Source organism: Xenopus laevis, chromosome 3L (genome assembly GCF_017654675.1).
Source record: "Xenopus laevis strain J_2021 chromosome 3L, Xenopus_laevis_v10.1, whole genome shotgun sequence".
Classification (NCBI taxonomy): Eukaryota; Metazoa; Chordata; class Amphibia; order Anura; family Pipidae; genus Xenopus; species Xenopus laevis.
Window position 1 is genome coordinate 39,569,719 of NC_054375.1, and position 21,533 is coordinate 39,591,251.

The 21,533-nt window shown below is 37.1% G+C and overlaps 1 protein-coding gene across 1 annotated transcript in view; it reads left to right on the forward strand.

The window, feature by feature from the left end:
- LOC108710233 (slit homolog 3 protein) overlaps positions 1-21,533 on the forward strand; it is a 406,008-nt gene that overhangs the window by 19,112 nt on the left and 365,363 nt on the right. Inside the window, exons 2-3 of the mRNA XM_041586150.1 lie at positions 15,818-15,889; positions 18,530-18,601. Of these exons, the coding sequence (XP_041442084.1) occupies positions 15,818-15,889; positions 18,530-18,601 (144 nt within the window). The remainder of the gene's footprint in view (positions 1-15,817; positions 15,890-18,529; positions 18,602-21,533) is intronic.

Genomic DNA, 21,533 nt, shown 5'->3' on the forward strand with positions numbered 1-21,533 from the left:
CTCCCGCCAATGAGGAATTCAGTCCTAGCTATATTTGGGAAGTTTTTCTCATTTACCTGAACCCTTTTGACGTAAACTGCTATAGGTTGTCTTTGGTGCTGGGGGTAAATGTCAGTATAGACTCCATTTTAATAAAATAATTAAATTTTTTTCTAATAATTTCTCTAATACCTTCTTTTTGATCCAAACTAAGATATAATCAATCCTTACTGGAGGCAAAACCAAGCTATTGGATTTATTTAATGTTTAAATTATTTTTTAGTAGACTTAAGGTTTGGAGATCCAAATTACAGAAAGATCTGGAAAACCCCTCGAGCATTTTGGATATCTGGTCCTATACCTGCAATGGCTCATACTGCATTTGGTTAGAAGATCATAAAATGTGCATTACTGTACATAACTGGTGGGCTTACCCCATTGGGGCTTGGAGCAGTAGCAAGAAGGGGTTAGTTCAGCCTGAATTCCAGTTGGATAGTACAGGTATGTGATCCATTATCTGGAAACTCGTTATCTTCCATAAACTCCATTTTACCCAAATAGTCCACATTTTTAAAGACTATTTCCTTTTTCTCTATAATAATAAAACAGTAGCTTATACTTGATCCCAACTAAGATATATTTAATCCTTATTGGAAGCAGAACCCGCCTATTGGGTTTATTTCATGTTTACATAATTTTCTAGTAGAATTAAGGTATGAAGATCTAAATTACAGAAAGATCCGTTATCCATAAAACCCCAAGTCCTGAGGATTCTGAATAACAGGTCCCATACCTGTACCAAGCTTGAAGGTCAGTATGGATGAAAACTCATTTCCTAGCCTAGATATGCTTGGAACTGTGACTATATAACAGATATACCGGTAGTACACTAATATTTTCCTTTTTTTTTTTTATAAATTTGCTGAGCTATGGAACCTTGCTTTTGGGATGATTTCAAATAAATTTAATGTGTTACTGGGGTGAATATCTATGCCGTAATAGTCGCATGTTATCTTTCTGTACAGGCTGGACAAATGTAGGGAGTGGTTCCTCTTTTCCATGTTAGGAAACTTTCAGCTGTTACTTTCACCAGTAACATTCATGCTCCTGCTAATTGGTTTCTTGTATGGAGATTATCAGACTGACTGAGGAACTTTAAGGTGATAACATGAGCTAAAGGAATGGAGTTTGCAATGAATTATCTAGGTTTTTTTTTTTATTGCTCTGAAAAGAAAATTCAACTACAGCAAAACCTCAATTTGACATACCCCGATTTTACGTTCTCCCTCATTTTACATTGTTTTTTGTGGCCACACCAATCTATTGTGCAAAATACATTTCTCAGGTTTTTTTTTTAAAATTTTCATGAATTTTACATCATTTTTTTTCTGGTCCCCCGAAAAACATAAAATGACGTACTTTAATTTTCTGTTGGATAGTGAACCATTTACTGGTTTTAGTGCTCATTTATAAACACTGAGCAAAATTTTTTAACTCTACCAAGCATGCAGCAGTAAATTGCACCATGTGATTTCCAAACTCAATAAGTTTGGAAAACTAAAGTGCCAAAAGGGCATGAACAGTGTTACTTGCTGGGCTTGGTCTTTTTGCAGAGGTAGCCTCTAACCCTGGTCCAACCATTTGGATAGACAACAGTGGATCCAGCCGTACCAGTGAGTCTTAGGTTTGTTTTGCTACCTGTAATCTCCCTGCTAAAAATGGCTAAGAGTTGTCATTCCAGTCAAAGTAAGAACTGCTATTAAAGAAGCAATTGTTTATAATGAGGACCTTCTATGTTTGCTTTGTCTGCGCTGAAAATACACACAGAACACACAACTCTCTAGTAACAAAGGAGACTGGGAAAAAAAATATCAAAGCATTTCTGAGCTTGTTTAATTAAACAGCAATTCTTTAAACGTTAGCACTGATTATATCTTTGTTAAAATTATTGTAATATGAATGATTTTCCCACAGACTCAAATGATCCAAACAATAGAAATTTTTTGAAATGTACTTTTTTCTGTAATAATAAAACAGTACATTGTACTTGATCCAAACTAATGTTATCCTTATACTCTTATTTAATTAATTGGAAGAAATAACAGCCTATAATTCAAATTTTAAAAAACGATTTCCTTTTTCTCTGTTATAATAAAATAGTACCTTGTAATTGATCCCAACTAAGATATAATTAATCCTTAATGGAAGCAAAACCAACCTATTTGGTTTATTTAGGGGCCGATTCATGAAGCTCGAGTGAAGGATTCGAATTAAAAAAACGTTGAATTTCGAAGTGTTTTTTGGGCTACTTCGACCATCGAATGGGCTACTTCGACCTTCGACTACGACTACAAATCGAACGATTCGAACTAAAAATCGTTCGACTATTCGACCATTCGATAGTGGAAGTACTGCCTCTTTAAAAAAAACTTCGACCCCCTACTTCGGCAGCTAAAAGCTACCGAAGTCAATGTTAGCCTATGGGGAAGGTCCCCATAGGCTTGCCTAAGTTTTTTTGATCGAAGGATATTCCTTCGATCGTTGGATTAAAATCCTTCGAATCGAACGATTCGAAGGATTTAATCGTTCGATCGAAGGAATAATCCTTCGATCGTTCGATCGTAGTATTTGCGCTAAATCCTTCGACTTCGATATTCGAAGTCGAAGGATTTTAGTTCCTAGTCGAATATCGAGGGTTAATTAACCCTCGATATTCGACCCTTCATACATCTGCCCCTTAATGTTTACATGATTTTCTAGTAGACTTAAGGCATGAAGATCCAAATTAGGGACAGATCTGTTATCTGGAAAACCCCAGGTTCCGATCATTCTGAATAACAGGTCCCATACCTATAGTGAAGATGTTACTCTGGATACTGATAAACAGAGGGATCTCTGTGGGTTCATTGGGGAAAACCCTGCTGTATTGGATCTAAAAATGGCTTTCAAATAATTGTTCCACTGCACCATTGATTCGTGGGGAGTTGATCCCCTGTAGGAGGCTGATAAATAGGGGCCTTGATATGGCAAAACTCATAGCTGAAATGTATCACTAATTCTGTGAGGTCTGGCAGGGAAAAGGTACAGGAGGGCTGTTTCGCATAGAGTAGTGACTAAGGGCAGTGCAATATATAAACCCTCTAATAAAACCAACTGAATAAAATCAGCTGTTCTATATATTCGTAGAACATGTGTGCAACTGGTGCGACCAGTACAATTTATACAATACATTGTCGTGCCTGTGATCCATCTGTATTAACATGTCGGTTCATTTTATTATCAGGACAATTTTATCCAATCTGTAGAAACTCGTACTTCTGTTATACAATAGATGCCAAAAGTATGTGATTCTTATATTTATCCTCTAGCCTCCTCTCTGCATTACAGCTAGATTCAAATTATGTATCTAGTCGTTTAACCTTTTTTTTAAAAAATAAATTCACTACATAGCCCCTAGTAATTGTTCTTGAGTTAAGTTTTCAGGGACAGCAGTGTCTTATTGAAAGGTATCCTCATGTAAAGTGATGGGCGAATTTGGGCTGCGAAACGGCGAAAAATTCACGAAACAGCGCTGGCGTCTCGTTTTTGACGCCGGTGTCCGGTTTATGACGCTGGCGAATTTTCATGGTGGTTTCACAAATTTTTTAAATAAGCTGGTACATGAGTAGTGATGGGCGAATTTTTTCGCCAGGCGCAAATTTGCGGCGAATTTCCGCGCGCCAGTGAATCCCGGGAATTCACCACAAATTTTCGCCTGCCGAATAAATTCGCCCATCACTACTCATGTAGCAGCTTATTTATTTAATTGAAACAGACATAAGTAATACATGTGGTACACGAGTGTTCCAAAAATTTTCAAGGTAGATTTAAACTGTCTTTCCTGTGTCAGAAAAAATCCCATTATCACCTCGATGGATTTGTTTGGGTTGGATTAAAACACATTTTGCCTAGAAACTCGCATTTCTTTCTGAGAAGACAGTGTAGTATGCCTTAGTATTCCCACCCAAGGATATAAGGGTATAAGATATGTGTGTTTTTTAGAATCCTTTGGGGAAGTTTTAAATAGCATTAGGGGTCATTTACTGATCCCCAGGACACAAGTAGGTGGCTGCAGATTCTATGTACTGTATTTGTGGGGGAGTCCGGAGGAATCTGCTTAATTTTGGAGCAAAGCAAAATATTTATAAACACTGGACAACTTTTCACCTGGGCAATAACCCATGGCAACCAATCAGTGATTAGCTTATTTCAGCCAGCTACAGGTTGAACAATAAAAGCAATCTTCTGATTGGTTGCCATGGATTATTGGCCAGGGGCAAATTTGCACTGTGTTTATAAATGACCTCCAATGTGCAAAGTAAAAACAATGGGCAATTGTGTCTGTACAGCGCATTCAACTTCGCAAATTACCTACTGTATATTCAGGGTTGCCACCTGTCCGGTTTTGACCTGTACAGCCTGTTTTTTTTTAGGGCTGCCTGGGTCGAAACTGCCTGCCCGGTTTTCCAAATTAAGAAAAGCGATCAGGATTCCCTATGATTGACACGGAGATCGGCCAATCACTGATCACCACGTCATAACCCTGTCCCTGATGTCACAACCCACCCTGCAACATCCGAGCCGCCCCCATTGCATCACAGCCCCAACTCCTGCCCAGATTCAATCGGGCCAAAACGTGGAAACCTTACCGCTATTGTATTTTAATATTTAAGAGTAACTTTTGCTGCATGACATGGATTGAATGGTCTTATCATGCACAAAAGTTGCTCAACTAGCAATCTGTGTGAACAAACCCATGCCTTCCACCAGCTGAAGATTTTATTATTGTGTTTTCTCAGCTGCTCTTACAAACCAGGAAGTTGAAATGGGACTTTGTTTCAATTTTTGCCCAGTTTAATGTGAGAATAACACAAAAAATAAATATTTATTCATTAAAACATTAGGCTCAAAGTACAGTATGTCCAACACAAGCACTATTCATTGAGTTAAAGTTGGATATATGCCTTTTTCCAATCTAAAATATGCTGTTTTTTTATGACATGCCTCTATTTTTATCATATTAAAATATAACTCACAAGTTTCTATTGCTGTTATTACATGGCTATAAACAAATGGAGTTTTTTTTCAAGTTACTGTAAAGAACGAAAATCTTTGATTATATGATATCGGCATTACTCCTGGTGTTTCATAGTAATGAAATGTTAGATGTAATGTGCAGGTTCCCCCTTTATTATCTATATTCAAGACCTTTTGTTGTAGGATATCTTGTTTCCATTACTCACAAAAAGAGAGGTGAATTAATACCAGGTATCGCTTGTGGATGAATACCTGAGAAAGGGCAGGACCAGCCTGGGCTAAATGACTAAAGAATATACAAATTGCAGTTTAAATCAGTCTTTAAGACCTACTGAATTTGTGTTCTTTACCAGACAAACAAGAAAAAAGGAGACCATCGGAGGAATTACTTTTAATGGGTAATGGCTGCTGCAAACAGAAACCCCAGACACCCAATCACTGTAATATATATGCTGATTACAGCACATTTGCACTCATTTTCCTGGTTACTTAACTTACACCTTCTAAATTCCTGCAGCCAGTTCCTGCTTGATATTCATACCGAGTCTTTTAATCTCATGCTTATTCATTTGACATTACCTTCCAAGCATGCTCTGCTAATATACTAGTCAATATTCACTTAAATGTCTCTTGCAGCTCCGTTCAAGCAAAGCTGTCTAAGTTCTCTTACAGCTTTGCTTATACCCGGTCAGACACACAGATTTGTCATATACCCCTCAATAGATTTACAGCTGAAATTTATGATCATCTGGTTGTGGGTGGCCCAATTAAATTCTGTTAACTTACAGCTGATCAATTCTTGGTGAAAAAACAATTGGGCTGGCAGTTTGAGTTTAATGAGTAGTGTTTGTTCTGATCTATTCTGATTTTTTTCTGTTTAATCTAGGATTGTTGTTATTGTTTGAGCCAAACAGGCAAACAGCGAAACTGAAGCTACTCTACAGTTCTAACTTCCTGGTTCCTTGTAAGAACCAGGAAGTTGGAAATGTAGAGTAGTTTCAGTTTCTCTGTTTGCCTGTTTGGCTCAAACAATTACAACAATCCTAGATTAAACAATAGCAAAAATCTATTTACAATTCTACTTATCTGTAAGCCAAAACCGTTAAACCAAGGGGTGAAGGAAGGGGGTGTTGCTTATACTGTGTTCATTGTCACTAGTTAAACTAAATAATTACAGGGACGTTAGTAAGTATGTATGCAAAACATTGATCCATTAGGTCTGTATAATTTAAAAAAAACATGTTTTCATTTAAAGACTAGGAAGAATGTATTCTTAGCATGAATTATGTTTATTATGTTGGAAAAGTTGTATATAAGGGTATACTGTCATTCTAAGCCAGGTAGTGTACAAAAATGACGGTTGGATTGCTCTGGTTTTATGAAGGCAATCCTACATTGTTCTGTTAAGAAATTCACAGGTGTAGGTCCCAGAATGTATACAAAAGGAGGCACAACCATTAGAACAATATATTTTACCTCTCAGACAATTGCTGCTGGATTGAATAGGAGGTGCATCTAGTGCAGGGATCCCCAACCTTTTTTTTTTTTTTACTTGTTAGCAATATTCAGATGTAAAAAGATTTGGAAAGCAACATAAGAATGAAAAATGTTCCTGGGTGGTGCAAAGTAAGTGTTGTAATCGACCATTTGGTGGTCTGGAAGCCTACACGAGGCTCTGTGTAGAGTTAACTACAAGAGGTTGATGATCAACATGTTATTCATCAGCCACTGGTTGGGGATCACTGACCTAGAGGTACAGGTAGGGAGATCAATATAGAATTTCTTTGGCACACCACTTACTTTATTCAGGAGCATTCAGCTCCTCAGGCTACCGGTTAGAATACGGGATTTCCCATAGGGAGAAAGCACACCAATACCTTCGGCAAGGTAGGGAGAAGCAAGCTCAGATGTGTCATGATTGACTTCAATAGCTAATAATCTTGTCTGCTTTGTACCGTATGGAGTTTGTAGCTTTTATATGTCATATTTGTTTATTTATTTATTTGTCATATTTGGAGCAAGTTCCCCTATGTGTTTGTGAGAGTAAATGAAGCACAGAAAAGAAAAGAAAAAAACAGATCCCAAGATTTCCCATCCACTTTAAGTGACTTGTGTTTTTGGTCTGATATAGCAGCAAAACATACCATGAAGTATTTAAATTCTATGAGGATCACTGACATTAAAAATGACAGCGTAGCAAGAGCTAAACTACCCTAATGTCTAGCTGGCAAGCACAACGAGAGTTCTGCATTTTTTATTAAAGCCGTGTTTATCTGTGCAAGGAACAGCGACCTTATTTAAGGAGCATTTTATAAACATTGTTTTGTCACTCTTCACATCGCGCTCTGCGGTTTATTGAATGTGCTCAGATTATAGTGCTTTTCTTTGAAGCCTTGATTTGCTGCTAAACAAAAGTTGACTTTCTTGAAAATTTCCCTGGTTGACTTGTCAGAGGCGTTTCTGAAGAACAAAGAATTATTGAAAACATTTATTCATAAGCCATTGGTTAAAGAAGAAATCCATCCCTTGCCAAACGTGTGTGTAGAGCGCATTATGCGCAGGAACAACACTGTTTATACAAAAGCTAGAAAAAGCATGTATAGTTTTCGGTGAAAATATCACCCATTTTGCACAGAAAACTCTAGCATGATTAATCATGATCATTTTTGTTATGGCTTGAGCCAGATTTAGTTCTAAATATATCGGTTTACTGTAGCTGGGGGGAAACAAGTCTGTTTTTATATTTATGTTTTTATATATATTAGGAAATGTGCAAAATAGGAAAAAATGGTTTTTCACGTCCTCTAAGTATTTTATATTCGTGTTTGTTTATCTTCATCTCCAGGAGAAAGCTATTTAAATAAATCATAAAAGAAAAATGATGGTCGAATAACAGTATAAATAACCTGGAAGCTGCTTCTATGCACACGCAGCAATAGGAGTGTTACAGCGTTGATTTCTTTTAAACGCCACAATCGGCCCATCATAAAAGTAACCCAGGGGCCCCAGTTTCAAGCCAATGGCATCCCACAACAGGCAGACATCACATATATGGGAAGCTGTTAAAATTCTGGAGTAAATGCAGAAAAATGAATGAAACCACCTGGGACGTTTTTTCTGTTATAGATGAATTATAAAACAAAAATATGAAGCATGATGACTGTCTTTGTAGTCATTGAAACAGATGTAAGAAGACTGGAGAACTCCCAATACATACTTAAATAATGTGTAAGTGTGGGGTGTAATAAAAGACACAAAGGTTGAAAAAGTGTAATTATTAGAATAAATAAATAAAGTGTAATATTGTATGGTTCATCGAAAATGTTAATTGTGCATAGTAGTAAGACCAGATCGAAGAAACAACGAAAATCTGCTGACGGGAAACAAGATAATCTATGAGTCTTTCAGAGAGAGAATATGTGATATTTGTGAATCGTCGTTTGTTCTAAAATACCAGAATATCTGTCGTACAGGGTCACTGGACTGGTAGTCTTGACAGTAAGCAAGTAGATAAAGGCATAACAAACAAATCTATGTGCAAACGTTAAAAGGAAAACTATACCCCCCAAACAATGTAGGTCTCTATAAAAAGATATTGCATAAAACAGCTCATATGTAAAATCTTGCTTCATGTAAATAAACCATTTTCATAATAATATACTTTTCTAGTAGTATGTGCCATTGGGTAATCATAAATAGAAAATTGCCATTTTAAAAAATAAGGGCCGCCCCCTGGGATCGTAGGATTCACTGTACTCACAAACATACCAACAAACTATACATGTTCGGTCACATGAGCCAATTAACAGACAGAGTTGTGTCTTTTGCTTCCACGCTTCTTCCTGTTACAGTTAGAGTCGAAGTATTTCTGGTCAGGTGATCTCTGAGACAGCACACAGACCATCACGAAATGGTGGCTCAAGGCAGGAGATGTAAAAGGGCAATATTTACTTAAATATATATTCCAGTTTGGTGAGATTCTTTAATATGCCACTTAATATGATATGAACTATCTGTTGCTTAAGTGTTCATTTTGGGGGTATAGTTTTCCTTTAAGGGGCAGATTTATCAAGGGTCGAATTTCGAAGCAATGGGAGTTTTTATGAACTCCCATAACTTCAAAACTAGAATAAATAAAGACAAAAAAAGATTTTTTTTTCTGGTGAATGGGTGAATGGGTTACCTCCGATCGTTCGAATCAAAGTAAGATCAAATTTGATTCAAAGTATTTTCGAAAAAAACCTTTGATTTTTCAAAGTCCACCAATTGACTCCATATAGGTTCTAGGAGGTCCCCCATAGGCTAAAACAGCAATTCAACAGGTTTTAGATGGCTAATGGTCGAAGTCAAAGTTTTAAATAAACAGTACATGATAAATTTCAATATTCGAATTTTCTAATTTTTTTGACGTTCAAATCGAATATGGTCTATTCCCTAGTCGAAGTACACAAAAATAGCTCAAATCTTTTTTACTTCGAATTTTCACTTTGACTCTTGATAAATCTGCCCGTAAATCTGCATTTATCTGACTGAATTTTTTTCCTACTCTGAATTAGATATTTTGGTCCAATACAAAGGATGCTGATATTGTAGTTGAGGACTAGTCTCCATGACCAATATAATTCTTGAGGTGAGAAGGGGTTTGATATCAGGAGCATACATCAGCACTTTCTTTTCTTTCAAACCAGAGCATGACCTGTACCAGAACAGCAAGCCAAATATTGCTTTGGTTAATTTTTCATGTCCATTTAATTAAAAAAACACTCTGTGCACCTCCTGATCCGCTTTGTAGTGTACTGTGTTGTTTCCTGAATCACCAGGGGACTTCTTTTTACAGAATAAAAAGAGGACAGTGTGTCTTTGATAGGTATAAAACCATAAGTGAGAGCTTATGAGATGACAATGGGAGGAGGAGATAATATGATACTCTGGGCAGATAAACAAGTTGTTCTATCTATTCAGGGCATCTGTGTAATCCGACTAGTTTCATATTATGTTCAGCTTGGCTTGACTCTACACAAAAATGGTCATGTTTAACATCATGTGTCTGTGCAGAGTATGTGTGGCCACAGGCTGCAGTATCATGCCATATGCTTAATTCAAGTCTAAAATAAAGCATTCTATTTATTAAGACAATCCTTTTTCTCTTCTTCTTCTCCCATATATCAGCCACTCTGGTATATTTCAAATGCAACCTAACTACACTAACCTGGAGCTGATTTATTAAGAATCGAGCAACGGGATTGGGCCTTTCATAGGTTTTGGGGAGCAATCTTGTTAAAAGAAACAAAACTATGAAGCACATTTTTTTCTGCTTCAATTGTAGTTTTTCTTCTAAAAATGGTATGATCTGATAAAGAACACAATTGCATCCAAATGTGCATGCCTATACTACAACAAGCACATCACTAATTAAACAAGCATTTCTAAAAACTGGCAAGCAACTTGTCATAACTAACCTTTATATGACTCCAGCTCAGAGAGGTGTTCCAAATTAAAATAAAAGTGAAATAAAACCTGGATGGTTTTGATATAAATATATCTACTTAAATAATATTTATTTCATAAAATATAGAGTATTATTATTTAGCAAGGGAAACGTAAAACTGTATTGGTTCATTTTTGCAGTCTTTTTGTCTGTCACGAGTCCAGGAGGCATAGTTACCAAAAATCAAATTGAAGCATTTTTAATTCGTTCTTGAACTTGGGTAAATGCCAACAAAGTTGAATAAACCACTTGTTTATCAAAAATATATTATTAAATCTTTAAGGGCAGAGACACATGTGGAGATTCCCGGAGATTAGTTGCCGACGAATCTCCCCGAACTGCCTTCCTACGGCTAGAATGTAAGCTCTGGCAAGCAGCCGGAAATTTACATTCTAGCTGGCAGGAAGGCAGTTCTGGGAGATTCGTCGCCCGAAGAAGAGCCGATTTGTCAACTAAATCTCCCCGACTCAACATGTGTCTCTGCCCTAAAGCTTAATAGTGCAAAAATATGAAAAAAATAACAGTGAATTGACATTCTACCATTTATTTTCAACATGTCTGCCAAATTTTAATTCATCTCATACTGATCTTGATTGAAAACTTGTATTAAAAAACGACCATTGTCTACATGAACTTGCAAGCTTTTAGATGCCAAATTCAAGGTTTCAAGTTTCTTTCACTTAATTCATTTAGAAAATTCACTTTTTTTGCAGTAGAAATCATAGCAAATCACAACAACAAATCAAATTCAACTTCATTTGTTTCCAAGGGTAAGCACTGATTGTCGGTCAGCTGCAGCTAAAGTTCTGCTATACATACACCTACAGATGACGGAATACTGTAAACTCTACGTTCTCACAAGGGGACCCAAATCAGAGAAATTAGTAGTGATGGGCAAAATTATTCTGCCAGGTTTCATTGACTCAAATGCGTTTGATGAATTTTATCTGTTTTGTGAATTTTTAGGTGAAGCAAAATGGCACAAATACGGCCATCACTAGAAAATACTTTGAGAGAGGTTTAGAACAAGAATCTTGTTTGAATGACTTTTTATCTATTGTAGAATTAAATTTAACATTGAGTCCAACCGTGAACTGTAGTGGGACCCATTTTTGGATGCTGACCTTTAAATTATAAATTGCTCATTTCCACTAGTACAGATGACATAGCATTGGTCTGTATTGTGCGTCTAAGAATGAGAATTCTTCTCTGCGTGTGGAGTGCCTTAGAACTGATTTCTATACAGGAGAGAATGTTGCTATGAAATGCAAAGTGTCAGTAGAAACTGATTTATGTACAGGAGGGAATGTTGCTATAAAATGCAAAGTGTGAGTAGAGAAATCCTATTTGGCCCTATGTCAATGTTGGTGGTGAAGGCTTCCTTTCATACCATACAAATAGCTCTTGCCCTCATACATTTCTGTAATTTCATTACACACGGATGTGATCTAAGCTATTTTGGGCTGACATGTTGTGTTTTAGGAAATATCCCCTACATTCTTGCCTCGGGCTTCCTTGGTTTTTTGATGCTGTGCTGGTGATTGGAAATAAAATAGCAGTGCGGGATTGGGAAAGAGCAGGAGGGGTTCACGTTAGGACATGACCACATATTTTTCTTTCCCATCAGTCACATAGCTGCTAGCCATTGGTTTATTCAACCACTTGGTGTCCACAAAAGAGATCGTCACAAGCAAATACTTTATCAAAGCTAATATGTAATTACCAGGCTGGTTATGAGAGATCCATGGCTTTTCGTTTTGTGCTGATATAATGTTACCAAGGGAACAATATTTCTCAACTGCAAATATTTCTATTGGGCAAATGAGAACACTATAGAGAATGATAACACAATTGATTGTATGGATACAAAATGTTTGTTTTTTTCCTTAAATGAATCCGACAAATTAGTACAAGTATTTTTGAAAAATTGGCAAAAGGCTGTAGATTTATTTTTGAATTCTCGTTAAAGTTTTTACTTCTTTCAAGTTAAAGCTATGCCGGGACGAAGATGCCAAGCTGGGGGAAATTGGAACTGTTGTCTCTGGACCTTTGCCCGCTGCTATCCCAAGGCAGTAATCATAGGGTTAGGTCTCTACACATTTCATTCTGGATAATCTTATGTTCCTGGAGCCGATTCTCTTGTACTTTTGTTTTATCCGGTTGAATTTCCGCTCTTGGCACTGGTATCATGGGAGCAAAATAATAGTGAATAAAATCTTTTTCCGATACCTGAAATGTGTTTGGCCTCAATGTTTTCCTTAACATAGCGGGAAACAAACATTTCTACCATCTTTAAATGGTTATATTGAATTTATGTATAACTCCTTGTGGTGTATTAGAGCTACAATGTCTTACTTAGTCTACTTTAATCATATTTATGAATTTGCTCCTGTATGAACCACTATTGTATTTTTGAGCCTGAACAATCTCAAAGTTTTCTGTAAAAATAAGTTTTGGTGGCTGGATCAGATTAAAAAAATAGTTTTCCTTTGGAATCTGGAAACAGATCAATGTTTTTCTGATAATTAGCAATATTCTTGCATATTTTTTGGTAGTGTTTTCTCTTCTAAAACATTCGGGATCTTGGAGGCTCCAAGATCAATTTCTATTTACTTACCTGACAATTCTTGAGCATGTTTAATAAATTGGTTCAACTAAAGCCTATGGATATTTGAAGAAAATTTCCTATCTATGTGCTTGCTCTATGGAAAGTCGATGAAAGAAAATTTGATTCTTAAATTAAAAAGAAAGTTATTTTGGATTTCGATCAGTGATTGGCTTTTTTCAGCTAGCTGCTGATTAAACAATGAATGCACACATTTGATTGGTTGTCACTGGGTTTCTGCCCAGGGGAAAATTTGCCCAGTGTTTATAAACGAGCCCCAGTTGGGCAACTGTCATTTTTCTGCTTGGAACTAAGTGCTGTTATGTATTGTTTTGTACTTCTACATGCTGCAGGTCCATTCAACATGCAACATTTGTGCATACCTTGAATACATTGGATTTATTTGCCTCTGTTTTCTTACTTAGTTATTAAGTCCAAAGTCTCAGAATTACTGTGCACCTGAGGAACAGAGATTATATGAAGGCTATAAATCTGTCTAGTATGGCTCATATTACCAGTGTCTCATGAGAAAATTTCAGTTACGGGATTAAACTAGTTCTCTGACTACAGAAATAAAGTCACCTAGACTTTTAGACAACATTATTCTAGGATACACACTGATAGTATACTGCAGTCTAAAGATGGAGTCAATGGGTCAACTTTAGATGATAGCATGTGCTTAGTCTGATAAGAAGGTACTTGCTAGTGATGAGCCAAACTGCCCTGTCCATTTAAAAAATTGCAGAACTGAATGCATTGTAGTCAATGGGTATTTTATATGTTGCCATATGCATTGGGGTCTATAGGCATTTTTCTTTATCCTCCAAATGCATTGGAGTCAATGGGTGGTTGTTCTTGCATCTTTTTCTCGTACCAAATGCACTGAAGTCAATGATGGTTTCGTCTCTCGCCAAATGCATTGGATTCAATGGCCATTTTTTCAAATGCATTGGATTTAATAGGCACCTTTTGTTTTTTCTTGAACATAACAAAACACAGGTTGAAATTCAAGCACAGATTTGTGAATTTTTTCACCACAAATCTGTATCAGGCCTAAAAAAAAAGATATATCACACTTGCATGGATTTAAACGATCTATTTAGCAGAATTTCTGATACACAACATTTTTGTTGCAAAGGAAATATGCCTAAATTATCTCTCTGATTAATGTCTAATTCTGCCCTGTCTGAACCAACCTAATATTTTATACTAGACCTACCATATAGATTTCAGTTGTAAAGCAGGACCATTGTACTAAGCAGGCAGATACAAAACCAACAGAATTTAAAGCAACTTTAATAATCTAAACAAGATTATATAGCCATACTACATATTAGGCAACATATATGTTACAATATAAAATAATGGAGCATTTGCCAAATGGTTCATCTTCCTCATTTAAAGGAAAACTATACCCTAAATGTAGGTCTCTATTAAAAGATACTGAGTAAAACAGCTCATGTGTAAAACCCTGCTTCATGTAAATGAACCATTATCATAATAATATACTTTTTTAGTAGTATGTGCCATTGGGTAATCATAAATAGAAAATTGCCACTTTAAAAAATAAGGGCCGCCCCTGAGATCGTAAGATTCACTGTGTACACATACAAACCACATGTAAGGTCACATGAGCCAATTAACAGACAGAGTTCTGCCTTTTGCTTCCTCACTTCTTCCTGTTACAGTTAGGGGCACATTTACAAAGCTCGAGTGAAGGATTCGAATTAAAAAAACTTCGAATTTCGAAGTGTTTTTTTGGCTACTTCGACCATCGAATGGGCTACTTCGACCTTCGACTACTACTTCGACTTCGAATCGAACGATTCGAACTAAAAATCGTTCGACCATTCGATAATCGAAGTACCGTCTCTTTAAGAAAAACTTCGACCCCCTAGTTCGGCAGCTAAAAGCTACCGAACTCAATGTTAGCCTATGGGGAAGGTCCCCATAGGCTTGCCTGCGTTTTTTTGATCGAAGGATATTCCTTCGATCGTTGGATTAAAATCCTTCGAATCGTTCGATTCGAAGGATTTAATCGTTCGATCGAACGAATAATCCTTCGATCGTTCGATCGCAGGATTTGCGCTAAATCGTTCGACTTCGATATTCGAAGTCGAACGATTTTAGTTCCTGGTCGAATATCGAGGGTTAATTAACCCTCGATATTCGACCCTTAGTAAATCTGCCCCTTAGTGTTGTAGTATTTCTGGTCAGGTGATCTCTGAGGCTGCACAGATAGAGTCACGAAATGGTGGTTCAAGGCAAGAGATGTAAAAAGGCAATATTTATGTAAATATATATTCCAGTTTGGTAAGATTCTTTAATATGTCATTCAATTTGATATAAACTATCTGTTGCTTAAGTATTCATTTTGGGGGTATAGTTTTCCTTTAATTACTATGGGTGCAGTCTTACTACTGTTTATTCTTACGTCCCCCTTTCTTCCCCATATAGTAGGATTTAGCTGGGAGCACTAGGACTTCAAATAACAGTAAAGAACGAGAGATATTATTATGGTTTATTTTCAACAATATTTGTGAAGTGTTAATGGATACACATTATTATAAAGCTCATCTTAATATGTTTATACTGGAACAAATGAATTTATTACAAACCCTATCCTTAAGTAAGTCCTCCTTATAAATTTGTTTGTTCCTTCTTAACAGGGACTTGGACAAAAACAACATTACACGGATTACAAAAACAGATTTTGCTGGACTGAAGAACCTTCGAGTGCTGTAAGTAAATTGTGTGAAACATTCTACCAAGTTCTTTTTTTATTTTTAATTACTGTAACTGCACATGAATTGCTACATACAGTATATGTTAGACAGGCCCCCGCAGTGTAACAGTGGGGAACACTCAGAAAGTGAGACATATCACGGAGTAACAAACAATTAGAAACAGCTAGAAATATACTAATGGAAAGGCAGATATTTATGGAATATTTGCAAATTATTTATAATTCTGCTCATTAAGATTTCATTAGATATTACACCAGTCAGACTTATGTTTTCAATTTTTCCTTGCCTTAATAAAATCCACTATCAGTGTATGGTGGGTTTCATTTCATTGTGTGGTTCTATTACCTACTGCAATACGTAGGCATTATTAGTGTATGCCATGGAGATTCCAAAGTTCATAATCCTTTTTTAAGTATCCAGAACAGTTCAGCAGACTTAAGTCAATCTCACACCAGGCTGTTTCTCCTTCTACGGAGAAACGCAGGTGGAGAAACAGGCTGGCTTGCTATTGGCCTATAGTTAGATATGCGGGTAGAAACAAAAGAATTATTCCTCTATTCAGTATTGCAGCAGCATGACCAGAAAAAGAGGTAGTGCAGAAGCGGGTCTGAGGCCGCGGGGCCGAGGCCTGTCGGGTTTTTTTCCCAGTGTCTTGCCAGTCCAGTCCGACTCTGCCTCTATCTGATGATTGCAGTTGTTTGGCACCTTCATAGTCACCCAATAAAAATTTTCCATCTTGGTTGATCGACTAGACGACTGATATCCAAGGTATCGTCGCCTTGTCTCATACCATAAACAAACTGAATATTGTTTGATACGTTTGTTTTGTACAATAATATCTGTGTATGTATGGCCACATTAAGGGCAGTGGACTATGAGGAGATTTGTCACCCGCAATTATTTGTGCACGACTGCGAACAACACACCTCCTGAAAATTCGTCTCTATTGGAACTAACTGAAATGTAAAACACTTTGTGTGACTTTGTGATATGTTGGTTTTACAGCCAGCGATTTCAGATATTTTCAATGGAGATGCATATTCAGGAGATTTGTCACCCGCAGTGGCGCATAAATAATTGCGGGTAGTAATGGCTGAATCTGATAATGAATGAAAAGCCGATACCTCTTTATGCATCAAACAGGGTGATCCCAAGCTTTATTCCATGGTGCTCTTAACACTGTTCACAAGATCAAACGTTTCGGAAACGTTTGATCTTGTGAACAGTGTTAAGAGCGCCATGGAATAAAGGTGAATATAGACGCAAAGATCCGCTCGTTTGGCAACATCGCCAAACGAGCGGATCCTTCCCTGATATGCCATTAACGAGCATGGCTATAACGGGGGTAATCTGATCGTTCGGCCGTATGGCTGAACGATCCGATTATGATGCGCAATGGGCTCCGGCGGGATCGGTCGGGTCAAAATCAACCCTGACCGATCGACCAAGCGACTTTCTCCGCCGGACGAAAGATGTCGGCACACGCCACACACGATCCGAAAATCGTACGAATCCTCCATTCGTACAATAGTATCTGTGTGTCTATGACCACCTTAAAGCTTGGGATCACCCCGTTTGATGCATAAAGAGTTATCGGCTTTTCATTCTTTATTGGATTCATTGCTGGCGTGTGGCTAGGTGAATGTTGATAAAAGGATCCGCACACACTTCTTTCTTTTGCAGTGGGGGGTCACCCCTTCACTTTATTTGTTTAATCACCACACCATGATGGTGTGGTGATTAAACAAATAAAGTGAAGGGGTGACCCCCCACTGCAAAAGAAAGAAGTGTGTGCGGATCCTTTTATCAACATTCACGTTGCTAGGGGACCTTGCCGGGTCGACGGAAGAACGCACCACCTCTGCAGGATCAGTGAGATTGGGTGTGCGGTAAGAAAATCACATTGGCGTGTGGCTAGGCCAGTGCCAGTCCCTGTCTATCGTTATTGCAATGGCTGAATCTGCCCCGCTGCTGGTTAGATCCCATCCACAGATCAGCTTTGCCCTTATTGGGGTATGCTGCAGGATTTTGTGATTGGCATATGTAGAGTCTCATAAAAAGCATTTCAAGTGAGGAGACCAACTCCTGTATTGAAGGAATCCTGTGAATTTCACTGCTGAAATTTCCTTTTTTCATTATTATTATATAAGAGCCCACCTCTAGATAATTCTACTGTGAAACTGGCAGAGAGCTTTAAAAAAATGCTTGATATAGGGACAAGCAAATTTTAGGGAAAATCTGGGAATTCGATTTACCTTTCAAATTTGCCTATTGGGTTTATTTAATGTTTAAATTATTTTCTAGTGAACTTAATATATGAAGATCCAAATTACAGAGAGATATAGGTCCTGAGCATTCTGGATAACAGGCCCCATACCTGTACATACTTTTGAGACAAATTTAATATTGGTTAATGGGATAACAGTATCACAAGTTCTATCAATGTATTAATGTTCATTCTCTCATATGATATGTGCAATTAGCATTAGCAAATGCTGAGAAATGAGAATAGAACAATGTCTTTTTGTAGAAACAATATTTTTAATGTCTTTTAAGAGATACCCTTGTCAACATTTTTTTTTTATGCAAACAGTGTATAAATGTTTTAGTAACCTGCATTTTCTTTGTTTACAGGCATTTGGAGGACAATCAAATTAGTATAATTGAAAAAGGCGCTTTCCAAGATTTAAAGCAACTTGAACGGATGTAAGTGTAGATTGAGAATATATTTATCTTTGCAGAGGGGAAAAAATGATTTGAGCAGCACCAAATGTTTGTCAGCAGTGTTTCATTTTAGTTCATATTTATGGGAATTTGCCCCGTTCCTGTTGAAGGCCAGGGGTGTTAAGCTCTAGTGTTTTCTATGTAAATAGCAAGGGCTGACCCCTGTAGTGCCCCTGAGAGTAGCAGGATACCCATGTCCTCAATGTCAGGAGAAGGTCTATAACAATTTAACGCAGTCAGGGAGACAAATAACCTTATGGGAATAATGTAGGTGAAATCAGTTATATCATAGGTCATTCACTTTTGGGCTTTTTTGGTTAGCACACCCCTGTAGCCCAGGGGGACAACTGGTTCCCACTTATCAAAACCCATCATGGACTCCAAACCTTTTTTTAGCCAAACAGTTTGAAGAGGGTGTTAAAATGTATTTAATAAGTGAAACACTGAATATTATCTGTGCAAGCATAGACATATGGCGTCCACAATAAATACAAGAGGGACGTATATCACATTAATTGCTGGTTCTGTTTTAGAATGAATGAAGCAGAGTCAAAGCGCCTTTAAGTTCCACAAAAATATTACAGCTTTGAATTATTAATGAATGTTACAGAATATAGTAATAAAGCTTCCCTTTGATATGCAAACATGTGATCCATTTAGACTGCATATATTGACTACAACACAAATAATGTTCTCTTAATGCTGAGGGCTTTGAAGTTGCATTACTTTTTCCTACTAATATTTTTTAAAATGATTAAATATTAGCAGAAGCCAGCTAAATGAAGCCTGAGCATTGTAATGGATGATACTATGCCTCTGGCCACAAAAGTGTATGATCTCTTGTAACATGAGGACCCTGTGCAAGCAATTTGGATGACCACATTTCAGGTCACTAAAATTGATTGGGCACAGACATAAATCAGATTGGCACATCAGTCAGCATGTGTTTAGAGTCTTCAGCCAAATAATATTAGACTTACCAGTCTCTCAGAATTACATATTTACATAGTTAAGTTGAGTTTAAAAAAGATGTTCATCAAGTTAAACCCCTCCAAATGATCCCCGGAACACTAGGATCACAAAAATGATTATGTGTTGCCATCTTAACAAGAAATGTCATAAGGGTATTGTTGAATACCCCTTCCCAAGTATGAGCTCGGTATTGGATCTGTATATTGTAGTGGATGTATGCAAACGAAAAATGGATTTATCAGCAACATTGCTGATTCCAAAGCATGTCGGGGAATCCTATAAGGGAGCAGTATTAACTCTGTTGTGTGTATGGGGGAAAACATTGCATTATTTTGTTCCTACATATAGTCCTCCAAGGGCTTTTGCACACCAGGTGATTTCAAAAAAGAGTCAAAAGACTTTTACATTATTGTTATTCCTACTTATTGAAAAGAAGAGGAAATACCACACCGTCTTCTTTTCTTCTGTTCTATTTATGCTTCCATCGATCTTCAATTCTTCTGCAATTCTCTTCTCCTTATACTTTTACCGGTCTTCAATCATTCTTCAATTCTGTTCTCCTTATACTTCCACTGGTCTTCAATTCTTTTTCAATTCTGTTCTTATACTTCCACTGATCTTCAATCAATCTTCTTCAATTCTGTTCTCCTTATACTTTCACCGTTCTTCAATTCTGTTCTCATTTAACTTCCACTGGTCTTCAATTCTTCTTCTTCTTCTTCTTCAATTCTGTTCTTCTTCTGTTCTTCTTATACTGCCACTGGTCCAATTCTTTTTCAACTCTTTATCTTTGTCTTATTCTGCCTGTTTCTTTTTCTTACGCGCTTTGCTTCTGTGGCAACTCACCAATGTATCTTTCGTCTACTTGTGCAGTTGTAGGCATATAAACTAAATTGTTGGTGGAACAGTGTTTTCCTCCTCTAACTAATTATGGCAGGTTCCTACAGAGTAAGTGTCAGGACAGCGAAAGTCTCTTAAAGAAAAATGGCTTTTATTTCAGCTGGAAGAAAAAGGTTGACAAAATTTTAACAAAAATAGCTCACCAAAAACACAATTTCCAGTACAAATGAGGGACTGCAGGTTGAGCTGTCAAAAGAGGGACTGTCCCTCTAAAAACAGGACTGTTGGGAGATATACCTATGCTTAAGTGAACTAACAAAGTTTCGCTAGGCAGACACGAACGTTAGTGAAAATTCGATATGAAATGCTCACGCTGACAAATTTACGCTAACGAAACTTCCAGGCATTCGGCTGCAGAGACGCAACTTAATATTTTAGTGAATTAGCATAGTAGTAGCGTATTAAAGGCAAATTGGTGGGAAGTGTGGGGAAGCCTTCGCAGAAAATTCCTTTAGTGAATTTGCCCCATTGAATCATCACTTGAATCATCGCAAGTGCCATTGCCCTAAGAGTTTCCTGAATTCACATTAGATTAGGAATATCTCCTACAGGTTTAACAAGCTCTTCTATAAAAGCCCCAGTATTACAATGAATGAAGTATACATGATGCTATTCTCTATACTCCAATCCTCATCTACATCAGGAAAGCTTTTCAGAGTTTTTTCAAAGTTCTTAGAGACGAGGAAATAAAGCATCTCTCAATTATTTTTCTTTGGTAGTCGGATAAAGAAGTGACGCTGGCAACTTTTAAATGCCTTTCAACAAACGGCAACTAGTGTGTGAGGAGGGGGTGGGATAATGGAGAAATCACATTTGTGTATTCAAACACTTTGCAATTATTCTCTATATGCTAATATTACCTTGGCCCAGTGCAGGAAATTCCATTGTAACGACTAAACGTAAACTGTCAATTGAAAAATTGCACTAGGAAACATTTTTAATCTGAAGATTAACTGCCTGGGTATTTCAAAGGCCTTTGCTGCGTATTTGAAAAAAAAAAAAAAACACACAGCCACTATTAAATTGGATTAGTAATTTACAC